This window comes from Amphiura filiformis, chromosome 12 (assembly GCF_039555335.1).
Source record: "Amphiura filiformis chromosome 12, Afil_fr2py, whole genome shotgun sequence".
In the NCBI taxonomy this organism is placed as follows: Eukaryota; Metazoa; Echinodermata; class Ophiuroidea; order Amphilepidida; family Amphiuridae; genus Amphiura; species Amphiura filiformis.
Window position 1 is genome coordinate 52,408,718 of NC_092639.1, and position 23,228 is coordinate 52,431,945.

At 37.4% G+C, this 23,228-nt stretch overlaps 1 protein-coding gene across 1 annotated transcript; it reads right to left on the reverse strand.

The window, feature by feature from the left end:
* Positions 1–1,335: 1,335 nt before the first annotated feature.
* On the reverse strand, positions 1,336–22,702 carry LOC140166384 (uncharacterized). The gene is made up of 5 exons (XM_072189834.1): positions 22,585–22,702; positions 10,421–10,522; positions 8,211–8,416; positions 6,607–6,682; positions 1,336–5,653 (listed from the first exon to the last, which is right to left on the reverse strand). Exons 2-5 carry the CDS (start codon positions 10,424–10,426, stop codon positions 5,633–5,635), a joined length of 309 nt encoding a protein of 102 aa, XP_072045935.1. The 5' UTR covers positions 10,427–10,522; positions 22,585–22,702; the 3' UTR covers positions 1,336–5,632.
* Between the last annotated feature and the right edge of the window lie 526 nt (positions 22,703–23,228).

The following is a 23,228-nucleotide window of genomic DNA, read 5'->3' on the forward strand; positions in this document are numbered from 1 at the left end:
TTCTGGTCACTAGGAAGTCGATTTGACCAGATCCAGGATCTTGTTATCTCATCTTCTGGTCACTAGGAAGTCGACTTGACCAGAACCAGGATCTTGTAATCTCATCTTTTCGTCACTAGTAAGTTGACTTGATCAGGTCCAGGATCTTGTTATCTCATCTTCTGGTCACAAGGAAGTCGACTTGACCATATCCAGGATCTTGTTATCTCATCTTCTGGTCACTTAGGAAGTCGACTTGACCATATCCAGGATCTTGTTATCTCATCTTCTGGTCACAAAGAAGTCGACTTGACCAGAACCAGGATCTTGTTATCTCATCTTCTCACCACTAGGAAGTCGGCTTACCGGGATAATTATCTCGACTTTATTACAGATTACGGTGGCACTTTTAAGCTTCCGTACGATTGAGTCACGCCTTGTCATTCGTTTTAATAACATTCAAAACATTTTTGAACTCAGGGCTTCCAAAGCTTGGAATAAATTGCATGTTACCCAGCGTCCTGTCTAATTTCTCACACATAATATTTCACGAATGGATGAAAATTTCATTTTAGGGAAAAATAATGGGGGATTCCGACCCCCGGGGGGGGGGCACTCCAACTTTGGAGGTGACGCGTATGTAGGGCTGTTAAGACCCCTTTTTCAGCACCGCTGTCACCCAAAGACCCCATATTTTTTTACGAACACATGCTCTGTCACCCGAAGACCCCTATTTTTCCATTTGATCTGTCACCCAAAGACCCTTGCGGTACAAGTTCCATTTGAACAGCAACTTTCATTTACCACTGATTTTGTTACTTATTTTGAAAAAACAAAGACATTTGAAGCCATTTATAACTAGAAATTCGATTTTTGAGGTTTCTGAGGCGCTGTTTCGGTTCTCACCCAAAGATTCCATTAAAAAAAGGTTATGTTCTCACCCAAAGACCCCATATTTTTTACATTTTGCTCTCACCGAATGCCCCTTAGTGCGAAAGTGCCAGCCCTACACCTATATCCATTTCAAATTGAAGTGCCCCCCCCCCCGGGTTTCCGACAAGGCCTTGTTGATTTAGCAATGAGCATTATATCTTTTGCAATCGGAGAGCCTCGTTTTCAATGGTATCACACGTAGTTATGAATCTCATGATCGACTGAGTCACGCCCACAGCCTTAATTATTTCTATTAAAAAAAAACCCGCATTGCGCATTCATTTCGCAACTGCTACGGGCTTTGAGATATACATGTAGTATTATTTTTAGCCATACATTCGAAAAATGAAAACATTTGGTGCATTGGCCCGATAAACATTGCCTCCAATATTGTTGTGTTTGAGTTATGAACCGATTTACCACTCAAATTTTTATGTTCTTTATTGTTTAAATACACAAAGTCTTCAACTAAAAATTGACTTTCACATGTCACGTAACATTTATATTATTAATATGAACTATCTTTATCCTAAATGTACGCTCCTTTGTTGGAAAAAGTACTCTAACGGCAATTTAGTCCTATTATAGTGCCAGGGCACCCAGCCGTTGGCATTATTATGTTTTGATGAATCCAAGTGTGTGAAAATAGTTGATCTAAACATAATAATGATTAAATTGGATGCTTTACGCCCAATATTTATTGGTCTCGTCCAATATTATCTCGACCAAATATGGGCTCAATTGGTCCAATTTTATATAAAACAATAGTTTAATAATATATAGCAGCTTGATGCCAATGAAGATGTTGGAAAAACTACTAAATACCAATTTGTCATAATGGACATAGGCATACATGTGTTGGAAAAACTATACTCAAATAGCAAGTTTGTCCTGAATGGACATCCAGGTGTTGGAAAAACTACTATAATAGCAACTGTGTCCTGAATGGACATCCAGGTATTGGAAAAACTACTATAATAGCAACTTTGTCCTGAATGGACATCCAGGTGTTGGAAAAACTACTATAATAGCAACTTTGTCCTGAATGGACATCCAGGTATTGGAAAAACTACTATAATAGCAACTTTGTCATGAATGGACATCCAGGTGTTGGAAAAACTACTATAATAGCAACTTTGTCCTATGGGCATTCAGGTGTTGGAAAAACTACTATAATAGCAAATTTCTCCTAAATGGTTATTGCCTCTTAATAAGGGGGATTATTAACTTTCTGGGATGTGTTTTAACTACAATACCAATTTCGTACTAGTGGATGAACAGGTTTTGAACATAACTCTAGTACCGTCGTCCTAAATGGGTATCAAGTTGTCCAAATCCCCAAAACGCACAATCATGGTGCAACTTCGTTGTTGGGAAAAAATACATTAATAGCAACTTTAACGTGCGCTAATCACTAAACCAGATACAATTATTGGTACATGTAGGACTACTTCGTTCGTAAGAAATTCGGTAGTATGGCGCCACCATAAAGAAATAAAAGATAGAATAGAAATGGCGGTGTCTTTAAATGTTGACAAAATGTCAGAGCATGCATCATTTATATTGGCCCGTTACCTTGGATGAATCATCCAATGTCAGACACTGTTCTCCCACGAGGCCCTGGTTAGGGTGTATACATTCAGCCAGGCGTTACCCTGATGGGAACTGACTGTGAGGTCTATGTCATTCGCTGCATCTGCCACACAATTCAAAATACAGAGAACGAATAATACAGTTTTTGGATATAAATTGCCCGGGATAAATTGCTGGTGGGTAGGCATATGCTCACCCGGAATTTGAGGTGGTGGGTCTTTGGAAGCTGATGCCGTACGGGTAAAAGGGGGTCTTTTGGAACTGTGAACTGGTAAAATTAAGGGTCACTAGTTGATAATCACCTGAGGAAAAACCCAGAAATGTGAGGAATAGGGCCTAGTTAATTTAGGGGTTCTTTAAGAGCTGGAACTTTACAAATTAAGGGTCTTTCGGAGCTTCATTTTGGTCAAATTTAAGGGGTCGTTCGGAGCTGTGAAATCCAAAAAGGGGGTCTTTCCGGGGAACATAACCGTATGGTCATGTCTTATCACTAGCCTTAACTCTAGCCCTATAGCCCTAACCCTAGCAAACACAGTTTCATATTCTACATAGCGAATCTTATTTTATTTTCGACATGGCGAACCTTATTTCATATTGGACATAGCGGACCTTCGACAAATAGCGAAGTTTTTTATATCCGACATAGCGAACCAAGAATAGCAGTTCGACATAGCGAACCTTCAACATATAACCAAAAAACAAACACGCTGTAACAAAATTTGTAAAAAAAAAAAAGAAAAAAAAGAATTTTATTCTTAATTCTACAAAACAACACACGTAACAAATGTAAACAATATAGGTTTATACAAGTAGTAAATGCCTAATTAGTATATATAATAGGCCAATGCCAATGGATGAAAAGTTAAGTATCAGAAAATAATGACATAGAAGGGGAGAAGAGGAATTGTTGGTCGACCGTCGAAGCAGCCAAGAAAAAAAAATCGATTTTCATTATCTGAATCAATATATTATTGAAAAATAACACTTGGTGTTTTGCAAAAACTCATTCTACAAATCATATACTTTGAAAACTTGCTTAATTTATTGTTGTTAATGAGTTATGTACGTTTTACAAAAGTGTTGTTGTTTCAGCCCTCTTTACAACATAACTCAAGAACCACAGGACCTACAAAAGTATATCTATGATATTTGAATTCTTCTACACGCTCGCTATTAATTGAGCAATGCAATTTTTGCTAAAGCTCACTACCATTCGCAAGATGCTGTGAACTACATTTTTTTGCTGCTTCGACCAAAAATGTTTATCTACCAATTATTTCTTGCAGATTTATAATTCGTTTAGCAAAAATATCGTCAAATTTGAATTTCGTTCTGGTATACCAGAACGAAATTCTATTTTGTCAAAAACCACGCCACAGTATTCCTCTGGTCATAACGATTCAGAAAAAGTATAGTTTGACATATTAGCGCCACTGTTCTTGAGTTAAAAGCAGCCTGAAAAGCAGAATGGTCAAAATTGGGGGCGTTCAGTTTTTATGGCCACACAGGAGTCAAAAACTAAAAGTGCTCTGATTTCAATGAAAAAGGTCTCAAATTGTTCGTCATGTAAAATGAATTTAAGTTCATTTTACATGACGAACAGTTTGAGATACACAATCTTTATACAATTGGTACTACATCCCTTGATAAATTTGTTTTTGCATTTCTCTCAAAAAAATAATAACACACTGGTAACAAAAGTTATCTACATTATAGGGGCAAGGAACCCAGTTACTACATTGGAATTTCAGTGACTCAAGACAAGCGGTATGTAACGTAGTTATGATAAGAAAAGAGGTACCGCTATACCTCATTTCTTAACATATATATATATAATGAACCACTTGTCTTGAATCAAATATCAGTGAAGTAATAATGAGTTCCTTGCCCCTATAATATACATATCTTTTGTTACCAGTGTGTAGTTATTTGTTTGAGAAAAATGCAAAATTAGGCGCAAAATTTATCAGGGGTGTAGTACGACCTTAAATTAATTAACATAAAAATTTCTTTTAATTACACTGAGTTGATCATATAAAATAAAATACTTGAATGCATTCGATTCTTTATGAATGCCTTCCTTATATCCCTAAAAATACAATGCAATGTCCCTTTATTACAACAGTACAATGAGTTGATGATACAAAACCTGTAAAATACAATTGCGGCACCAGGGGTGTGTTCCAGATGACCCCAAATTTTGGGCGTTTTCCCCCTGGTCAAAATAAAAAATCAAGGAAAATTTCCACTTTTTAGGCCAAAAATGTAAAACCTGGTGCCGCCACTGAGTGAATAACAATGGGCTATTCCGGTTGAAATCCATACACCCTATAGAAGACATGATCTTATTCTTCCAAACAAGGGTTGTGGATTTGAATTGGAGTCACCCTTTCACGTAGCCCCATTTGAAATTCACACTCCCTGTGTGAAGATTATAAAGGTCATCTTCCATAGGGGGTGTATGAATTTTAACTGGAATAGCCCAGTACATCACATGGGTAAATACATAATTCATTCCATCCTTACCCAGCGAACACAAAACGTTTTCGTCATTATTGTACGGGGATCTGCCACATAGACTTTCGGATGCTGACTTTCTATATATCAACTTTTTGCAGTTTTTCAGCTACCCATCAGTAAGGCCTATACCAATTTTCAACAAAAAGCACCCAAAAATCACACAAATTTGCCCTATTTGGGCGATTTTAATGGCACTTTGACCAAAATGCACTAAATTAGGCGCATATTGGTCTTCACTGAAAACCTACCCATACCAAAATCGCTGAAAAGGTACCCTAAAACCCGTGGCACATCCCCGTATACCAGGGAGAGACCCCCGGGATATATTCATTCTGTGTATATGTAAAGAAGCCTAAAGCTACAAATATGTAAAATCCAACGAACTGGTGAAAGTTCAAAATCAACAAAACACAACAATATTCATAAAAATGTTGTACAGTTGTACAGTAGTTGAAGTTACCCATCTCCAGAGAAGATGAGAGGCTTTGTATAGTTGGTTTCACAAAGATCTCTCATCTTTTTGTAGGAAAACCACTGCAGCTATGTCAGTTGGATCATGGAGTAAATCAGCCTGTCTTTGTTGAAATAGGTCAAACGATGAATGCAATTAACAGCCATACTTACAACACTGTATCAAATCAAAAAAGAAAGGAATATAGTGAATTGAGTGTTTTTTCATAACTAGAAAGCCCCCCAAAAAAAAAAAAATTAATTAATTAATTTAAAAAAAGAAAGACAAATAAATAAACGTAAATTGAATAAATAAATATGGTCTTAGAAGAACGGCTTCGTGAAGCGTTGATTTTAATGAACCTGTATGTATCACTCAATAATACGGTAGGCTCAGGTAAACCATGGAAGTATATAGGCCTACTAGATGGCTAAACCTGTAATGTATCATAAATCAGAATTATGCTGTTTTCATACTTCATCATGTTTATGTCGCTTGCCGCTGCCGCTGAGCGGCATGACGCTTCATCGTGCTGAGCGCCGCGGCACACCGCTGTGCGGCAGCGGCATGACTCTGAAAGCAGTGGCGCGGCGGCACTACTTTTTGCGGCAATTGTGTGCAAAATTTATTGATTTTTCCCTTCTGAAATTCAATTTTTCCCCATGCCCAATGCCCCCGAAAAATCCTTGACGCCGCGTAATTCTTTACACAGTTTTGTTCAAAAATTTGTTGTTGAAGGTTGTGTTGAATTATTCTATTTATAATTGTCTGGGTCAAAGAGTGCATTTTGACCGATTTTCAAAAGAAATACAGACACCCCTGTATGAAAAACATAAAACATAAGATTTGCGTAAGAATAGGTTAACTTTACAAAGATTTTTAATGACCGTTTTGGTAAAATTGACCTGTCATAGGCTATAGACAATATCCCACAATGCATTATTCCAGAGGGTATGACGTAGCCGTAACAGACTCATCGACCGTATGCTATATTTGAAAGGTCACAGAGGGTCATTTATAGCCTGAATCCTTCTGGAAAATATCGCAAATTACAGATTTGCGTCACCTTGGTCACTGTCGGATTTCATTTGGCATAGAAAATTTGGGATATTATTATACCAGGTACTTACCAAACAACACCAAATGAATACCCATGGAAAGAAGAAAATGGTGATACAACAGTGCAGGCAATGATTGACACGATCCCTACAGATAAAAACATGAGAGACAGAGTAGATGTCTGTTAGTCCACTTTCACATCTGTGTATCATCATGCTAAGGAACATTTAGCCTTAATTTAATATGAATGTCATCAAAATATGACTAACCAAGTTAAGTTATAGACTGCACGATTGCAGTGATCTCCCAGGAGGTGCTGGACTACGTCCCCGTTTCCTCTTCCCATGTGGTGGAATATAATAACGGGCATCTTCTGTCAAAGGCTCGTCGTCTTCAAGACGCAGGATATGGTCGAGAAATTTGAGTTGATGAATCTTGACTCTGGCAACCAGTGGAGTGGTGTTGGTCAGATTGTAGATGGTTTCATTTGGAATCCGAACTCACGCTTGATGTTTAACATGACTCTGTACTAAAGGCATTGATCTTGTTTTTCTTGTCCTTGATGATTACCCATGACTCGCACATGTACAGAAAGACAGTAACACAGGTTGTTTCAAACAGTTTGATTTTTGTTTCGATTAGCTTCGATTGGTAGGGATGGGCTTCTCCAAAGGCGTTTCAGTTTCCAGAAAGCTGTCCAGGCTAGTGCTTTCGTTCTATTTAGGTCTCCAACACTAGAGCCCATTTTAGAAACTGAGTACTTGTAGTCTGTGACGTGGTTGATGGTCGTTACAGGTTGCAGTCATAATTTATATTCTGTGTGATGACAACGTCTCGATCTGCTGCTTCTGCATTTGTAGTCCTAGTAAGCTGCGACTGGGCTCGGTCTATGGACGATTCCAACAGGGCAATATCACCAGCAAAATTCAGCATCCTAGCAGGAAACCTCCTTGACCTTGACCAACGTGGGAATAGGTAACAATTCCAGCGTCAGTTCCAGAAGTTGATTTCTTCAGAAGGTAGTCTACCAGGATAATGAACAGGAATGGTGCCAACACCCCGTCCAACATATCACCCTGAAGCACTCCAGTTGTTACTTTGAAAGGCTCTGAGATACTTCCATCTATACCATAACGGCACGTATAAATATACGGCACGTAAATAACATCATAGGAAGCAAAATGGCGCCTACTTCTAGTAAGTGGATTTAAGAAAATGGGCTGGGATACATATTCTTCAATCGTTTCTTCCACTCGCTCTTCCCATAATTTATTGACTTCCCTGCTGCACTGCATGTCATGCACGTAGAGGGTTTGTGCAACAAACTGAGGGCTAGCTGCATTTTTGGCGATATTAAGGTTTTGGTACCAAAATAATCCTATGAACACTGGAAATATTCTGGCCACAAAGGGCTATCTGCATTGAAATTTGTACTTAAATTACATGGATTTCAAAATCAGACGTCCGGAGCAAAAGTGCTATTTTGTTTAGTGCAACAAAGGGCTGCCTGCACCGTCCATAGAGTTTGTGTATGCAATGCAGGGAGTCTCTGATGTTTATAGAGCAACAAAGTACTATCTGCATCTGGGCTATCTGCAAACGTTTTTGCTCATATCTCGAAATGCCCAATTTGTAGATAGCCCTTTGTTGCACTAACCCCTCGATATGTACTTACTTTTGTTGTTGGTTAACAATAGTTGTCACCTGGACTTGCTGAGGAGCAGGAGCCGCTTGCTGCTGATTATTTACGATAACTACTCCCGGCTGTTGATTGGGTGGGTATCCCTGTTGAGGTGGTGAATAGCCCTGTTGAGGTGGTGGATAACCCTGTTGAGGTGGTGGATAGCCCTGTTGAGGTGGGTACCCTTGTTGAGGCGGTGCCTGCAAACAGATTTCAATTTCGTTAACATGTTTTACACATTCACCATTGAATGTGAATTGGTTTTGCAGAGAATTTCATAACTATAGTTTGGACACAATTGCATAGAAAATTTGTCAACAATTAATACCCCTAAAACTAAACTCTGACTAAAACACGATATCTTGATATTATTTATTTTCTCCCCTTATACCCATGTATGTGGTGCGGAAGGAGGCAAAGTGAACAAAATATATCGCCCCTGCCTTTTTGAAGGAAGAGGGAGACTCTTTGGCCGCCATTGCCATCATGGCCATATTTCCGGTTCCCAAAACGCCCGGCTGGGTCATTTACGGAAATGGTCGGCAGCTCTTTACACTACTTGAATAATGTTGAACCACGAAACGGACGGGGAACCGTCACTCAGACCCGCTTCTCAGAAGGCCCACTATCCAGAAAACCGTCAAATTCTGAATAGTGGGCTTGTTTTCATTTAAAATGTCCCGCTAACCAGAAGGCCCGCTAATCAGAAAACCCGTTAATCAGAAGGCCCGCTACTCAGAAAATATTTTCTGAATAGCGGGTATTTTTCTGAGTAGCGGGCCTTCTGATTAACGGGTCCTTTGCACACCCTCTATTCAGACAACCCGCCACTCAGAAAACCCAGTTCTCAGAAGTTAGGGTTAGGGGTTAGGGTTGGGGTTAGGGTTGGGCCAGGGTTCGGGGTTAGGGTTAAAACAGCCCACTAGTCAAAAGTCTGGATAGTGGGCATTTTGAGTAGCGGGTCTTCTAACGGATACAGCCCGCTAGCCAGAAAATCCGCTAGTCAGAAGGCCCGCTAGTCAGAAAATTCTGAGTAGTGGGACTTTTACATAAAATTCAACAAAAAGCCCACTATTCAGAAAGTCCGTTATTCAGAAGGCCCGCTACTCAGAAAATTCTGACTAGCGGGCCTTCTAAATAATGGGTTTTCTGAATAGCGGGTCTTCTAACTACCGGGTCTGAGTGACGGGCTGCACCCGAAATGGACAACCAACTTTCTTTGGCTTCTCCCTTTAAAAATACAGCGGTTGGTAAGTATATTCCCCACGCGATGGTGAGTTAGCACAGATGACCACTGGCCCTGATGACTTTGAAATTACATGTACCTTCAATTTTTGTGAAACATATTCATAGTTACCACTGGTTACTCGCAATCAAAAATTGACAAAATAAACCTGAAAAAATGCAGAGGTCTTACATATCGATATTGGTTCACCTCAAGTTTGGAAGTGACGTCAATACTTTTACACTGTTGCGCCCCATATATAATGATAAAATATCTATGTGCGCGATTCGATAGTGTGACCAGCACCTTTAATACGCACCAACTTCACTACCGAACTTGAGGCGAACCAAAATAGAGATGCATAATACTTTAAACAGCTCGTAATCGGCGGGAATTATTAGGCTTTTATCACTGCGCCGAAAAGTAAAGGCTTAATGTACGATTTCCTTCAAATTTTAAATTTGTCATTATATACTCAAAATGCTGAAATAATACTAGTAATAAGTATCGGGAATGGTTTCTGTTAATTTTGAGCTGAAATAACGAGGTAAAGTGAAAGAAACACTGCTTGTTATTTTGGCCGTTTAACACGCAGTTCTATGGGAGGACATAAAGTCAATTATGACTTTATATTATGTCGAACTTTGCTCTGTTTACCTACAAACACAAGAAATTTGGCTGATTCCATTTAGGTGCAAGTTGTGACATGTGTAAACATTACAAATATGCCAAAAAATCAGGTTTGATAAAAATTAACCAAATTCATAATTATAGATCGTACATTATGACTTTAAGAGTGATATCTGCCTGGTCTATATTTTGCGTGTTAAAGACAAAGTACAGGACTTCAATTAATAATTTGTAATACTTCTGGCGAGATGTCATAAGACAATTCTCTAATATAAAATATATTAATCCGCGATGTTATAAGCCCCGCCGATTACGAGCTGATCAAACTGTAGTTGCCGATTGTACGTACCGACATGGTTTATGGTAGGTGTCAGACACAGATTCAGCTTCACTAGATGACTAGTAGTTAAAATATTCACATGCAATATCTGTCTCCTGTTTGTGTCAACTGCATTGTGAATACAAGAAGGCAATACGTGGATTTAGGGTTAATACTTTGTCGGAGTCCACACCACTCTTCGTCATACATAAATTCTCCCAGCCACATTTCCCTAACATAATATGAATTTTTTGGAAATTTAGTTCGGCAGAGGTGGGGCTCGAACTCACGCCGCGCCGCACCGCTATCGTGAATTCTGAATGAGCCTAGCGCCTTAGACCGCTCGGCCACATGACTTAATCATGTTAATTGTTGGTATCCATCTTGAAACGTTTTTGAACATATAATCGCAACTTCAACATAAGCTTACCACGTGACAAGCAAAGACAGAAAACGTGCCATATTTTGGAATTTTATTTGCTTAAAAACATTAATGTGTATTAATAGCGCTCAATTGTTAATAACTGCGTGTTCTACATACAGAAATCCGACAATAAATGGGCCTCTCATACATGTACATTGCACAATACATTTATATCGATTTTGACTCGCCGCGCGCTGCACGGGCTACTACTCCTATATACATGTGTCAGTATATTGGAGCCTACCATTTTTCGTGTAGGCCTTACAATAGGCGAATCCAACAAGCCAAGTCATGGTCAGGATTTGGTCGGCCATTACCGGGTCCCCGCAGCATATTCATATTCATATTCATATTCATATTCATTTTATTTCCATAAAAAACTGACATTCACAAAAACAATCAAATTAAAAATTTACAGAAAACAACACATTATGGAGGAAGAGGCTAGAAGGCCAATAAGGCCAGATATATCGCCTCCCCCTAGAAATTATAAAGTTACAAATAACATTTATACAAAAAAATCAATCAAACATCACATAAAAAGGAATCACTAACCAAAAGACAAGACAAGGACGGTGCTCAAAGATAATATATTAAGTATATTTTGAGATTAACATTTCTTTTAATTGATAACGGAAATGTTTAATAGATCTGGAGTTTTTCACAAAAATACCTAGTGAATTCCAAAGGATGGGGCCTTTAGTACGGATTGCGTGATCAGAAAAAACTTTTTGTTTTTAGTCAAATTTAAGTCGTTTACATGTCTTGTCTTGTAGTTATGTACATCAGAGCGTTTGGAAAAATAATTATTAAATATAAGAGGGAGTTCATTAATAGAATACTTGTACATGAATGTACCCAAATCTAGTGTGTACATATCTTCGATAGTTAAGATGTTATAGTTTGCAAACAACGGTCCTGTATGTTCTCTGTAGTGACTGTTTGCTATCGTTCTTATAGCCCACTTTTGGAGTTTCATTAATTTACTTAAGTAAGTTTTACAGGTATCCCCCATACAAGTATTCCATAATTAAGATAGGGCATTATCAAAGTACAATAAAGGGTATGTAAAATACGTTCTGGTACATAATGTTTTAGTTTGGTCATGACACCAACATTTCTTGACACTGTTTTTGAAATACAATCTATGTGGCTTTTCCAAGTGAGACATTCATCTATTAACACACCAAGAAACTTGGTTTGTTGTACTCTTTCTAAGGTAGTGTAGTTAAGTATGATTCTCAGATCATTAATTTGTGTCATATTTGGCGTTCCTAGTATCATGTAATTTGTTTTACTGGCATTAACAGACAATTTATTTGCTCTGAACCAATTGCTCACTTCCTCTAGTTCTTTGTTTATAAGATTGACTTGCTTTTCTATGTTTTCATGTGAATATAAAATTGTTGTATCATCTGCAAAGAGGATGAAATCAAGTATATTAGATGTATTAGTTATATCATTTATATATAGTATAAATAAAAGAGGGCCGAGAATAGATCCTTGCGGAACTCCGCAAATTACATTTTTCAATTCTGATGAATGGCAATTATAAGATACATATTGTTTCCTGTTACTTAAATAACTTCTGAACCAGTCTAAGACAATGCCACGAAGGCCATAGTGTTCTAGTTTGTGAAGGAGAATATTGTGATCAATTGTATCAAATGCCTTAGACAAGTCCAAAAATATTCCAACAGTCGTCTCGTCTCGTTTCTCTCAACCGCGAAACTGGTGTTGTGACTGCCCAATTGGGTAGATTAAAGCAGCTTAAAAATCGATGTTAGATTCTTTTGTGTTGTATAAACTGTCATCATTCTTTTGTCTACATGTAACACGGGTGATAGAATGCAGTTTAAAATCCCCTTCAAGGCCGCATCATTTCACATTTTAGATGAGATGGACCCGACGGGGACCCAGCTATGGCTGCCATTGAGGTGTAGGAATGCGTGAAATTGGATTCGTCTATACACGGTCTGGATTTTTGCATTTTATAGGAGAAGTCCACGTGGGTCCCCAAAAGTTTCTTCCAGATATTGGAGATTAGATTCCCATAAAGACGAAACGGTAATTTTTAGTGGGGACCTACGTAAATTTTACATAAAATTTTCACCATCAATTCAGTGTTAATTTCCACTAAATTCAGAAAATATTTTGGCGTATATAAAATTGAAATAAAATTCTCTGCTTTCTAAACCACATAAACTGTAGCACCATTGGGTATCACGAATCGTCAAATATGATGTACAGTTAATATTCAAATATTTTTTTATACATTATGATGCTTCAGTTTTTAAAATATTTAATTGAAACCCCTCCCACTCGGCTATTTTAAAAAGGTAATCGGGCTTCCTCAGCATGTGCAAGAAAATAGCATTAATTTTTTTTCTTATTCTAGCAGCCTTTTAGAAATACTGGTGAACGGCGTCCACTGCTGTACAGTAGTCGGAGTCAATTTGTGTTTTTTAAATTCCTTCCCACAATGCAATATCCCGCCGGCGAATACGAAGGGCGGTCAGTAATTTAATGAGAGTTGACTTGTAACCACATAATGGATTATTTTCATGGCATTTTTCTATGGTCACATAAACACTGTACCTTTCAAACAATACATGTAAAAATTACATCGCACACTTGATTACGTAACAGTATTAGCATAAAATCAATGGTCTACAGTCACTGGTTGAAAATGATTTTTTTTAGGGAACTAAGAGGCTGAAATGAGATATTGCTGTATATTTTAGATTTTCTCGGGAATTAAAGTATGGAGAGTGCTGCAGCTTTTTGGAGTAGTAGACTATAGTAGACCACAGACGTGCAGCTCATATAACCATTTTTGTCGGACTGGAAAGGTTTTAGTTTACTTTTATTAGGGAACAACCCAAAAGTTCGATGAAGCCCTATAAACGAAAGTCCTTTCGTTAGTGGGGGAGGGGGTCAGAAAGTCCGATTACGTTAGTAAAAAAGTATAGTTAAAACATCGGTCAAAGTTGATCTTTTTTTAAGGATTTGATATATCATTTTCAAATTTTAGTATTTTCCGAAGTACGATATTGACATTTTACTGCAGTGGTATCTTCAAAATGATTTCAAACCAATATGGAATGCAGTACTCGCAACCCGCAACGTCATAAGTTCATTTTTAAAACAGCTGTCCAAGCAAACACAAAACGTTTTTAAAACGATTTAAGCATGTTATATCTGGTTTGGTTTTTTGGTTTTGGTAAAAACGTTTTAATAACATTGAAATGTCGGGTTATATCAGGAAACTTCGATATCTGGGAATTGCGACTGAAAAAGGTCACGATTAACACAAGTGGTATATCAGCTCTATACGAACTGAAGAGAAATTCCAAAAAATAGGTCAGTTTATTGCCCGGAATTTGGTCACATTTAATCAATATGATAAAATATTTTAAATATTTTTCATGGTATAAGAACTATATATTCTACAGTCTGATCAGCTCGTAATCGGCGGGAATTGTTAGACTTTTATCATTACGCCGAAAAGTAGACCCACATCATGACATTAAACGTGTCATGGTTGAACTATCTGGTCTCTATTGTGCTTGTTAAAGTAATAGACAACGTATCGGACTTGAATGAATAGTTTGTGATGCTTCTGACAAGATATCACAAGATAATTTTCGAAATAAAATATATAGATATTAATCCGCGCTGTTATAAGGCCCGCCGATTACGAGCTGATCAAAGTATATAGTAAATCAGTTATTTTAATATGCAGGATATTAATCATCTTGCAAATGGTTATATATTGGTCATGAAAACGTTTTAGGGGTCTGTTACCGTCAAGCAAAATTTTAAATATGTGGACAAACTCAAAAAAATAGAAATCCTTGATTCTTTTAGCATGGAAAGGGTTTAGGGGGGACATTTTAAAAATGACATTAAAAAAGTTGCATTTGGCCTGTTGGCATGGTAACGGACAAAACAAATATTAGTCGAAAATGACCAAAATTTACAATTTTCATTTTTGAAAAAGGGCAAAGTTTGGTCGAATGCCACAAATATATAAGATGTGATATAATTTTTTAATTTTTTTCTTCAGATAGGGGCATGCTTTGGTAGTCCTTGCAAATAAAGAAAGAGCTTGTCACTCTTTTAAAAGATCCTTTAATTTTAAGTAGAAAAAACACATTTTTGGGCCAAAATTGTAAATGTCATTTTACCCCAACATTGAAGGGGTGTAACTGTAAAGAAGAAGTTGATATTTTGTAATTGTATGGTGGCATAGCTAGAGTGAACCCTTGCTGACAGATATATAGTTTCAAAAATTGGGGTCTCAACTTCTAAAGAAGTTCTGGCTTTTAAAAGTACCAAGTTTTTGAAAAAATGTGTATTTTTAAGAGGAATTTATGGCAAAAAAGACAAGTTACGCTTAAAAGGATTGTGTTTAAATAACCGTAATGAAATAATTATTGAATATATTTCTATTGATGAAAAGATTAAGTGACTTCTTAAATTTGAGTCTCAGTTTTAAATGGTACAAACAAGCTATATTATACATACATGCCTTTTAAGCATGTTAAGCAGATTAGTCAGATCGCAGCACTATTCAAATACAGATAGAGGGCAGCGCTTGACAGGTTGCTTTTAGCATCAGACAGCTAGCTACCCAGTACAAACAACAAAGTTCACCAACTTTACGAGAACACCAATCAGGGGCTGTGCAATAATGATAAGCCCTGTAGGAAGGGTAATTATGGGGGGGGGGAGGGTGTCCAAGAATTTTTGGCAACCCCAAAAGGGGGGAGCAATGTTTGGCAGGTCAAATGCACCTATACCATGGTTCCTAGCCGTCGCAGAGGAGCTCACAGGGTAGTGTCAATATACCGGTAAACGACATCTGATTTGCCCAGGTTTTTGTAAGTTTGCCACTGCTTTTAGCATCAGACAGCTAGATACCCGGTACAAACAACAGAGTTCACCAACTCTACGAGAACACCAATCAGGGGCTGTGCAATAATGATTTGGCCAGCCGGGGTTTTGTTTGCCACTGCAAGCTAGGTGGTGGCAATGGACATTGGAGCACATTTACGGGGCAGACTATACTACAGACACGCTCTGATAAGGGCTTAGAAAAACAGTGCAGAAATGTTCAAATATGCCAAATTCTTTGCTCACTACGCTTGCATTATACATGTATATCTAGACCATTATTATAAGGTTTGCAAATTGGGAACTCAAACATATGTCATGTGCGGGGGGGGGGCAAAGATTTGTTGGCAGGCCGGAAGGGGCAAGCAATTCTTTTTGGCACGCCGTTTGGAAGTTTTAAGCTTAGCCCTCAACATCAGGAAGCATGTAAAGTTTCATCTCCAGCAGATGGATCTTCAGGGAATTCAACATCAGAAAATGTTAACCACGAAACTTTTGAAAATCATCAACATCATGAACTATGTGCTGCTTTTAACATCAGGCAGCTACTAGTACTAACCCAGTACAATCAACAGTGTTCACCAATTCTACGAGAACACCAATCAGCAATAGGAAGTATGTGAAGCTTTATCTTCAGTAGATGAATCTACTAGCTACGGTGGATTCAAGAGGTATTGCAAACGCTATTCAGTTACCCAAGGAAACATGTACATCGACATACATAAAGCATTGAAGCATTGACGCTAGTAGCTCTTATTCAGTCAGGAAAATATGACAAAATTACAAACATCAAAATTAAAAAGCCTTCTAGCCAAGATAAGAGGAAATACAAACGGACAGCAATGCATTCTTTCTGAATCAGAGATATGATTAGGTCATGAATTGGCCCTAAAGGTTATATACCACTAATAGGCCTGGGCGATACATGGAAATACGACGAGTAACTATTTGTTTGCATGGCATCTGAAAAGACTGCTTTAAAATCGCTGAAATTGACCAAGTAATATAGCCAAAAAAGTACTTTTTAGGGTTTGATGCTTCAAAATGGTATATATTTCTCTCATTATATGACATTTTTGTTGTAATAGTACCAAAATTCATGCGCACGGCTACGGTTGTTAGTAAATATTCGCCCTACCATATTGTAACTTTCAGCTTCGAGTGCGCACTGCCATTTTGAGGTGTTTACGGTTCAGTGCGTTAAAACAAGAAAAGTCTCAGGTCAACCTATGTTGAGTTTTTGATCATTTGGCATCTAAATCATATAGTTTCACCTGATATTAGTGGCATTTAACTGTGAGAGTTCTGAATATGAGAAACGTCCACCCGAAATTAGCCATTTTGCCATTGAACCCCGTGTAATACATAATTAGTGGTATTACCTATAGTCAGCAAGAAACAAACAAACCCAATTTCCAAGAAGCAGAAAGAATTTATTATTGATGGGTATGAGCATGGAGAGGTCACTGGGAATCCGGGCTGGGAATAGAGAGACCCTTCTGCTGTTGCTAAGCAAATGCGTTTTTTGGCGGATGTAAAATAGCAACAAGAGGGCATTTAGCATAATTGTAATACATAATTAGTGGTATTTAACCTATAGTCAGCAAGAAACAAACAAACCCAATTTCCAAGAAGCAGAAAGAATTTATTATTGATGGGTATGAGCATGGAGAGGTCACTGGGAATCCGGGCTGGGAATAGAGAGACCCTTCTGCTGTTGCTAAGCAAATGCGTTTTTGGCGGATGTAAAATAGCAACAAGAGGGCATTTAGCATGTTTAGCAGGCCTACATCTGAGACGAGTATCTGACCCCACAACACACAAGTAGTTTTTTTCCGAGAGATCAATGATGAACTTGCAGATCCTGCAGATACAATGGTATATCAAGAGTGCCTAAAGCAAACGGTGCAGAAACCAGAACTTTATCATCCCATTACTCCTATTACTTAAATTTGGGGACAAATAGATTATTTAGAGTACAAGATGACAAACTTAGCAGTGTCAGCATCAAAACTCTCACAGACATCTGTCAGCCACTGTTCATGATCTCATTAGAAAATCCCACACATGAGCGACTCCGTTTATAATTCTAACAACAATCTACACAAAGTAAAGACTTGAGCATCACTTTATGATGGGTTGGCAATGGTTTCACCATGTCCACATTTAACTTTTAAAAAAAATGTGACATTGCATTTTAAAAACAATAATTCAAGTGCATTGTCCAGTACCCCATGTTTTTATAAACTTTTTTCTATTGTTTTGTACAATGTTTGATCTTTCTTACATTTGAGATTTGTTTTCAGTATCATGCAGTCTTAGAACTAGATTTATAGATAACATTGTATAAAACAAAGAAAAATGTTACTTGGTATGTCAGTTGCTGTTATTGCTATAAAACCCCAGATAAGGTAGAAACAACTGGTAAAAAGGACTTTAATATTATAAATCCACGAAATTATCACATTCTTATTATGTTTAAACCATATTTAGATTATTGGTGAGGTATTTCAGATAAAGTCAATCAATGAGTCCAGTAGTGAATATAGGCCTAAATAAGAAGTAGAAATGATTATTATACATGGAAAACCCCTAGCCTACTCCAGAGTAGTGACCAACTGAAATATAATGTGTTTTATTTGGTTTCAATAGTTATAATCGATTTATCCATTGTTTAGGAAGAGTAGAGATTGTAAAAGACAGATAACCACCACCAAGAAATTAATGCCCATGGTAACAATTTTGCGCCCAACTTTGCACATTTTTCATGCATTAAACCATATGGCTGGGGGAGGGGTCACTGGCAGTTTACTAAGTGAAAATTACTTAAATAAATGATAACTAATGGTTATGATGGGTCAATGAACTATTCTGGGTATGTTATTTGCAAATCACAAGCCAATAAAGGATTTTTTATACTGTGAAAGTGCTATGTAATTAGCTCATTTTTATCGAAAATAGCGAACTTTCTTCAAAGTAAAACTTCTTTATGGGGTAAAGACCCCAATTTTTTTATTGGTTGGTTGATCATCCCCATTCATAGTCATTCTCATCCAACCCCTGACTTTAATCAGCAAACTTCTTCTTGAGAGTTATTGAATTTCAAAGTTATACCACTTTTACTAATGAAAAAAATTGCAAAAAGGGGATTTTGCATTGCATATTACACAATATTCTAGGTGGGTGAGAAAACTGGCAATACTATTTTTGTAACGTCTAATACATAGGTATTTATCAGCAGCAATTTAAATTGTTCCATACTTCTAGCAATTTCATTAATGCTAGCTAGAAAAATGTGTCTTTTTCGAACTGTAAAATTGAAAAAATGAACTTTCCCTGTGGCAATCTTCAAAGAACCGTTACCATGGCAACAAGGGATTTTCGAATTTTTGATCAAGTTACAAAATCATTAGACCCAAATACCTTTCCTATCACAAGATTTAGGCAAATTCCATGAACCTTTATTTTTGGCTTTGTCCGCACATTGCTGAATTGATCCAGACCCCCAGTCTTAAAACGTTTTGTATGAAAACACACTATACAAAACTATTTCTAAAATGTTTTCAAAATGTTATTGTAAAATATTTTTTTAAGAACATTATGTTAGAATATTTGCAGGAGGTTATCAAAAATGTTTTAAATGTTTAATATGAAAACGTTTTTTACCCTTTATATACCCTTTATATAACCCGACATTTAAAGGTTTTCTATATAGCAACCTTTTCTAACCTTGGTGGCGAATGATGTCGAAAACGTTTTGTGTTTGATACCAGATTCTTCTTTTTTATTTGAAAATCCAGCAAGTGCTTTTTTTTCGTGCCAAAAAGATAACGAAGAAAAATATTTTAAAATATATAGAATGCATTATTCGTTTCTTCCAATAACCTAGCTTGTCACACCCCTCCACAACCCCATGCACCATAGCGACGGCCCTGTATCCTATATGAATACGGGTTGGAATTTTCGATATTTGTCACTTACGTTAGAGGGGAGGGGGAGGGGGTTAGCCTTCTAACGAAAGGACTTTCGTTTATAGGGCTTCATCGAACTTTTGGTTGTTCCCTTATAAGGCCAATGAAAGTCAATTCATAGTTTCCGGTTACATTTTTAATGACTGTGTAGGTGACCATTTCATTTTTCATTAGGCATAGGCCTATTCATTATTTCATACCATTTCATTATTGCATCTGTTACAGGTGTAAACCAATAAATACCCATGTATACATGTGATAAATCACAGTTTGTAGTTTACAGATGTAGTTTACAACCACATGAAGGTGATTGTACAACTATTATCAAAATTTTCACAATTTTTTTTGCGGGATGAGATCAGAGCAGATCAAAAAGTGCGGGAAAGAGAAGTGAGTAGGTATTCATTATTAAATCATTATTAAGTTAACCATATACCATGCTCCTAGCCTCCTACTGCAAAGAAAAATCCCTGAAAATCAACAGAAAGAGATTTATGATATATTTAAAACCACAATTATTTATTGGTATGTTAAAGTTTGTTAGAAATCAACATTTTATTCAAAATAATGAAATATTTGGGAAGCAATTGGTTTTGAGCGGAGTAGGGTAACGGGAAACTATAGGAATCGACTTTCATTAGCCTAAGGGGCTGTGCAATAATTATGAGCCCGGGGGGTTAAAATTTCCAAACGGCTCGCCAAAAATCGCTTGCCCCCCCCTTCTCGGCCTGCCAAAATCGCTTGCCCCCCCTAGGCCCGCCAAAAATTCTTTGCCCCCCCCCTTGCGCATGCCAAATTTTTGGGATCCCAATTTACAAACCTTAAATGATCTATATAGGCCCCCCTACCTGTTGCGCAGCGAGCAGGAAAATTTGCATATTTAAGCGTTTCCGTACTGTTTTCCTAAGCCTATTTAGAGCGTTTTAGGCGTCCCATGAATGTGTGCCAAAAATCGCTTGCCCCCCCTCTCGGCTTGCCAAAAATTGCTTGCCCACCCCTTTCGGCGCGCCCAAAATATCTTGCCCCCCAATTTTACCCTCCCCAGGGCTCATAATTATTGCACAGCCCCTAATTTGTGTCAAATATATATGTGTTATTTTTGGCAATAACAAGGTTTTTCTTTCTATAAACATTTTGATATTGCCAACAATAGCAAACATGAAATTCTGCCATTTCTGTTGACTAATCCCCAAACATTAAAACGGGAGTCTCCCTAGAAAATATTTGAAACCGTAATTAAATACAACTGTTATTCAACTATTGTTATAGGATCATAAGAAATTCCATCCAAATATTCAATATAAATGGGGTCAAAGGTCAACTCTCATTACATACTGATCCACCCTCGTGTATAGAGGAAAATTTTGAAAGCCTGCAGCTCAATTTTTTAATTTTTTATCGTGCCATAAAGTTGAAAAAGCAAACCACCTTAGGTGGTTCAGCAGATAATTGAGCTGAAAACCCTTTCAAGCTTTTGTCCATATTCATGCACCCCTGGCCATATTCCAGGGACCCTAAGACTAGGACAGGGAAACTTGTGTGCTCATATTGTACTGTGACAAGTCATATTAATCATTCCATAGGTATTGTTGGTCGAAGCAACCCAAAAAAAATATCGATTTTTATTATCTAAATCAATATATTATTATTGGAAAATAGCACTTTGATGCTTTGCAAAAGTTCATTCTACAAATCATTTGAAAACGTGCTTGATTTTGTTGTGAGTGAGTTATCTACGTTTTACAAAAGTTTTGTTGTTTCAGCCCTCTTTACAACATAAGCTAACATATTACTCAACAGTATAGGCCTATCTGTGATATTTGAATTCTTCAACACACTCGCTATGAAATGATTGATGCAATTCTTGCAAAAGCTCACTACCATTCGCAAGATGCTGTTAACTACCAAATCGCAACATGTTGAAATAGTTGCACCTTTAACAACGAATGTTATTGTCATTAGCAATAGTATTATTGCATTATGTGCAATCCGAGAATGGGTCCCGGGTATGGGTCATATCCATTGAAAATGTAACATGTTGAACTTTCTGTAGAGAAATCTGGTTTAGTGGTGCATGACGATTCGTTTACACAGAAAGACACAGGACTCGACTATCCCAGATTTTTGATATCATGCAACATTATGCTGAAGTTGATAAAGATTTAAATTTTGCATTACCATTTTGGATTTCCAAAAACATTAATGTTTAAGAGAACTTTTAACTTTTCATCCCAGCCACATACACTTTAAGAACATATCATTAGATTTATACAATTTACCTCGAGGACTGTTAAATTTAAAAAAATATCAATTTTTAATCATTTGCCATAAAATGTGTATTATATCGCGAATTTCAAAAAATCTAAATTATTTGATATCAGACGGATATTCCTCGTATTCAAAATGCACTTCGATATGTCTGATGTGCTCTCAGGTCCCACAAAAAATACGTGAAAACGTCGCTATCCTAGCCCTTAAGAAGAAAGAAACAGATTTCACCAAACAAAATACTAGATAAAGCTGCACATTAACATGTGAAACCACTCTAGTGTGCAGAATTTGACGACGGCCCTGTTGAGGTCCCAACTTACATTTTAAAAAATCCTATAAAAAGAAGCCAAATTCGTTATTTACAGGAAAACATTGCAATTGCTATCATAAATTGACTAATTAGACCCGTGACTTTTATCATGAACGAATAGAAAATTAAAACAAAGACAGAAATCGTATATCATGATTTTAAGAATGACTTTTCAATTCTACAAAATTTCACAGTGGTTTGTTATCATTTGCTAGCAGTGATGACTTACATTTTAAAAATGTAATTTCTCTATAATATTCTTCAGTTTTACGGGTTTTTTAGAAAATATTAAGATATTAATTAAATGATAAATACCTGTTTTAAGCTCGACGAGTTGGTGTAGTTCAATCAGGGAGGTGCTGGTTCAATGACGATAGACGTGTAACCGCGTCACCACGTAATTCATTTGCAGTCCGATTCAATCACGTGATAAAACTCTCTGAGCTAGGTTCTGGCGCCCGTCGCGCGGCGATGAGAGTTGAACTTTTGATCAACCTTTTCGCTCTCTTGCGATATCGCGACCGTGGACGCTTGTGATTGGCTGCTTGAAAATCAAGGTTTGCATTCATGGAAGAATGGACAGCATGCAATATTTTCAGTCGTGATAGCGATATATATACATCTAAATTTCATCGCGCGATGCTGCGGTGTAAAAAAAATCACAGCATCGCGAGATGTTGCGATGTGGAGTGTGAATCGGACTTTTAGACCAGATTCGGCTCCCGGGGGCACTCGAATTTTTTTTTGGTAGGGGTGTGCCACCGCCAGTTTCGAACTTGAGGTCTAAGGAACTGATCGGCCAGCCAAAAAGGAGGGTCTAGGGAACTGATTGGCCGGTCAAAAAGGGGGGGTCTTGGGAACTGATTGACTGGCCAAAAGGGGGTCTTGGGAACTGATCGGCCGCCAAAATCTGAAAAATCTCGGAAACTAAACCCGCAGGCCAAACCAGGGTTCAATTTTGTT